This window comes from Propithecus coquereli, unplaced genomic scaffold (genome assembly GCF_000956105.1).
Source record: "Propithecus coquereli isolate 6110/MARCELLA unplaced genomic scaffold, Pcoq_1.0 Scaffold59, whole genome shotgun sequence".
Taxonomy (NCBI): Eukaryota; Metazoa; Chordata; class Mammalia; order Primates; family Indriidae; genus Propithecus; species Propithecus coquereli.
In genome coordinates this window covers 7,564,452-7,568,305 of record NW_012151840.1, presented here as the reverse complement: position 1 = coordinate 7,568,305, position 3,854 = coordinate 7,564,452, and the positions used below count along the sequence as shown (strand labels likewise).

The following is a 3,854-nucleotide window of genomic DNA, read 5'->3' as shown; positions in this document are numbered from 1 at the left end:
CCCGGCCGGTAGCGGTGCGGCTTCTTCACGCCGCCCGTGGCCGGCGCGCTCTTGCGGGCCGCCTTGGTGGCCAGCTGCTTCCTCGGGGCCTTGCCACCCGTCGACTTACGGGCAGTCTGCTTCGTACGGGCCATAGCCAAACAAGACACAAGCTTACCGACGCCGCAGCAGGGGGAGTAAACGCGATCCCGGCCCGCGGCAAGCAGTCTTTATAGGCACAGTCTTTTCCCGATTGGGCGGGACAGTAATTGAAAGTCCCGCGCTGGCTGTCCATTGGCTGTGACGTTTCCCGTCCTAGAGTCACCGGTTGGCTTGGGCAGAATCCTCTCTAACCCCGCCTCCCCGCCTCCCTTTCTGTTTTGCGGTTGGCCAACAGTTTTCCAACCTTGTTTTTTCCTCATTCTTCCACGATGAAAGTCATTTTCAATTGCAGCTTTGTCAGATTGTTCCTCCCCAGCCCTTCACCTCCTTAGAACACGCTCCCCACCGTACCCCTTTTTCCTTTCTTCGCTGCGTAGCTCCCAAGTTGAACCCCGACCTTCCGTCTGTGTCCCCCTACCCCAGCTGCTTCTTGGCGGAACGTTTTCCGCCCGTTCGGCGCTTTTCTGATGGGAGAGTTGCCCTCCTCCACGGCGCAAGATTGCGCCTCCGAAAGCCTAACAGGAGAACCTGTGTCTCTGCTGCGAAAGCCAAGCGCTGGGGGGCGGGAGGCGGGGCGGAAAGACTAACCCAGCCGTTAAGCCAAGACCCAGCTCCCCCGCACTCCCGAAACCTGCGCGTTCCCCTATCGACGGGGGCTGGGGAGCATGCTGGTGATGGCGAGCACGCACCCCCACCCCCAACACTAGACCTCATCTAAGTATCGGCAAAGGGCCTGCGGGAACGGCTGAGGGCTTGACGTCAGGTGCTGTCTGTAGCGCTAGTGTTCATGACCGAGCCGCCCGCGGGCGCCTTAGGTGTTTGGGGCCTCCACCTGCGCTACTAAGTCCTAAGACTTAGGACTACAAACAAAGGTAGTGATGGGTCGAGACCCGAGGTGGGAAGCGGCTGGGAGCAAGGGGCAAATGGTTCCGCCGCCACCCACACCTTCCGTTATCTCCGGGTTCGGCATTTACTACTAAGAAAAAGGGAGACCGAGGAGACTAGCCAACGTAACAGCTCTTTATTTGAAATAGTGGGTGGCTCTGAAAAGAGCCTTTGATTTCACAGGGGATCCCTATCTGAGATGCGGGCTGGGCTGGGCTTCCGGATGCAGGCCTCACTTGCCCTTTGCCTTGTGGTGGCTCTCGGTCTTCTTAGGGAGCAACACGGCCTGGATGTTAGGCAAGACGCCGCCCTGGGCGATGGTGACCTTGCCCAGCAGCTTGTTCAGCTCCTCGTCGTTGCGGATGGCCAGCTGGAGGTGACGGGGGATGATGCGCGTCTTCTTGTTGTCTCGGGCCGCGTTGCCCGCCAGCTCCAGGATTTCCGCGGTCAAGTACTCGAGGACCGCCGCCATGTAGACGGGCGCGCCGGCCCCCACCCGCTCGGCGTAGTTGCCTTTGCGCAGCAAGCGGTGCACTCGCCCCACCGGGAACTGAAGGCCAGCGCGGGACGAGCGCGACTTGGCCTTGGCACGGGCTTTGCCTCCTTGTTTGCCACGGCCAGACATGACAGCGACAGTCACTGCAAGAAGCTCCCGCTTGACGACCGAGAAAGTCGCCCCAAACGGCTCTGCTTCACCCTTTTATAGGCAGAACGCGGCTTGTCCACGGAGCACTCTGATTGGCTAAAGCATAGCTTTGTCCCGATGGCCAATAGGCTTGCTCAGCCAGAATCCATTCATTTACATAATCTCGTCTCCTGGCTTTGGCGCCGCTGAAAATGCGCCAATCACAACGCAGCGTAATCGGAACTTTAATTTGCGTATAGCCTCTATAAGTACAGAGTCGTTTCCGGTAGACCCCGTTCTAGTCCTACTGTTGCGCTTGCGGTCTTTGCTGCTTGTGCTTGTCGCTATGCCTGAGCCGGCGAAGTCCGCTCCGGCTCCTAAGAAGGGCTCCAAGAAAGCCGTCACCAAAGCCCAGAAGAAGGACGGCAAGAAGCGCAAGCGCAGCCGCAAGGAGAGCTACTCCATCTACGTGTACAAGGTGCTGAAGCAGGTCCACCCGGACACCGGCATCTCGTCCAAGGCCATGGGCATCATGAACTCGTTCGTCAACGACATCTTCGAGCGCATCGCCGGCGAAGCGTCCCGCCTGGCGCATTACAACAAGCGCTCCACCATCACGTCCCGCGAGATCCAGACGGCCGTGCGCCTGCTGCTGCCCGGCGAGCTGGCCAAGCACGCCGTGTCCGAGGGCACCAAGGCGGTCACCAAGTACACCAGCTCCAAGTGAGTCTCTGCCGGGACGCGGCGCTCGCTCGCGCGAGTGGCCGGCCTCTTGACCCCAAAGGCTCTTTTCAGAGCCACCTATCTCCTCCCTGAAAGAAGCTGTCATGTGTCGTCCCTCTCACTTTTCTTTTTGGCATCTCCTCTAGTTAAGAAAGTCAACAACTGACCGGGCGCGGTGGCTCACTCCAGTAATCCTAGCACTCTGGGAGGCCAAGATGGGATGATCGCTTGAGGTCAGGAGTTTAAGAAAGTCAACTGGACTAAGTAGGAGCATCCGTGTCTCATCTGTTTAAGCATTGGTGTAGGCATGCTTACCTGGGTTAGTGGATGAGTCTTAACCTACAGATATGCTGGAGGTTGCTAGAGAAGACTACCTGAAACTGATTTTAGCTTAACCTTTAGCTGTGAATATGTGCTCAATAAGTTGTTTTCTAGATAAATGCTGTGTTAATTCTGATGTTTGTGCAAGATAGAAAATTGAATGAACAAAGGTACAACATTTTAGTCTTTAACAGTGGCGAAATGGTGCTTCTGAGGTGGGTCCTAGCAAATAATTCAACTTGCATATATGGTGCCTAGAAATTTCGAATTTGTGTCCTTGGTTCACAAGCACGTGCCTACACCATTTATGTGAAGATTCCTCAATGAAGTAAATGGAATCCTGATTTTGATAACGCAGGAATTAACCGATAATGCTGGTGCCATCTATGCCTTCCACTTCACATACCCTAAAATCCGCCTAGTATTATATGGTGGGGTTTTTTTCCCCCAAGAATTACTCAGAAAAGCTTGTCCTACTTAAGCATTAGTTTCATACAGTGGCAACAAAATATGCATAATTTTTGAAGCCACAGTTTGAAATGCTTGAGGGGCAGAAAGACTCCCAAATACAGTGCAAGGGAGGTTGATTTGGCTTTGTTCTCAGTGCTTTGGGAGCACTTGTACTACTAAAGGTAGGAAGTGGAATAACACAATCTCGTTAGCTTTAAAGATCATGCTTGTTGCTTTGGGAATCATAACTCCTAGGCTGGCCACAGTAGGAGCAAGGAAACCCAATTAGGAGGCTGTTGCAGTGTAGGCTAGAGCAATGATTCTTAAAGTCTGGTGTGCCAACCAGCATCTATTAAAAATGAATATTGTCAGTTCCCAATAATTGTGTTAACAAGGTCTCAGGGTGACTGAGGAATTCTAAAGTGTGAGAACCACTGGATAGATACGTTGGATTGGAGTGCAGTGGTAGTAATGGAGACATAAATGTTGGATTATGTTTTAGAGGTAGAATCAATAGGTCTTGCTGAAGAATAGAATTGAGGTAACAGTGAAACCCCTAGATGTTTGGCTTGAGCAATTGGGTAGAGAGTGGTGCTGTTAATTAGGTTGGAATACTGGGAGAAGGTATTGGTTGGGACACTGAAGGGGAAGATCCAGAGTTCTCATTTTTCAGAAGCCGTTTGATATGCAAGTTTTTTTTTTTTTTTTT

At 53.1% G+C, this 3,854-nt stretch overlaps 3 protein-coding genes across 3 annotated transcripts in view; 2 read left to right on the top strand and 1 right to left on the bottom strand.

Moving 5' to 3' along the window:
• LOC105821768 overlaps positions 1-3,854 on the top strand; it is a 20,496-nt gene that overhangs the window by 10,820 nt on the left and 5,822 nt on the right. Inside the window, 3 exon segments of the mRNA XM_012658523.1 lie at positions 13-176; positions 1,300-1,697; positions 1,801-2,374. Of these exon segments, the coding sequence (XP_012513977.1) occupies positions 13-176; positions 1,300-1,697; positions 1,801-2,374 (1,136 nt within the window).
• On the bottom strand, positions 1,094-1,726 carry LOC105821918 (histone H2A type 2-A). The gene has a single exon (XM_012658773.1). It carries the CDS (start codon positions 1,649-1,651, stop codon positions 1,259-1,261), a length of 393 nt encoding a protein of 130 aa, XP_012514227.1. The 5' UTR covers positions 1,652-1,726; the 3' UTR covers positions 1,094-1,258.
• On the top strand, positions 1,989-2,482 carry LOC105821920 (histone H2B type 2-E). Its single transcript, XM_012658775.1, has one exon. The coding sequence runs from the start codon at positions 1,998-2,000 to the stop codon at positions 2,376-2,378; it is 381 nt and encodes a 126-aa protein (XP_012514229.1). The 5' UTR covers positions 1,989-1,997; the 3' UTR covers positions 2,379-2,482.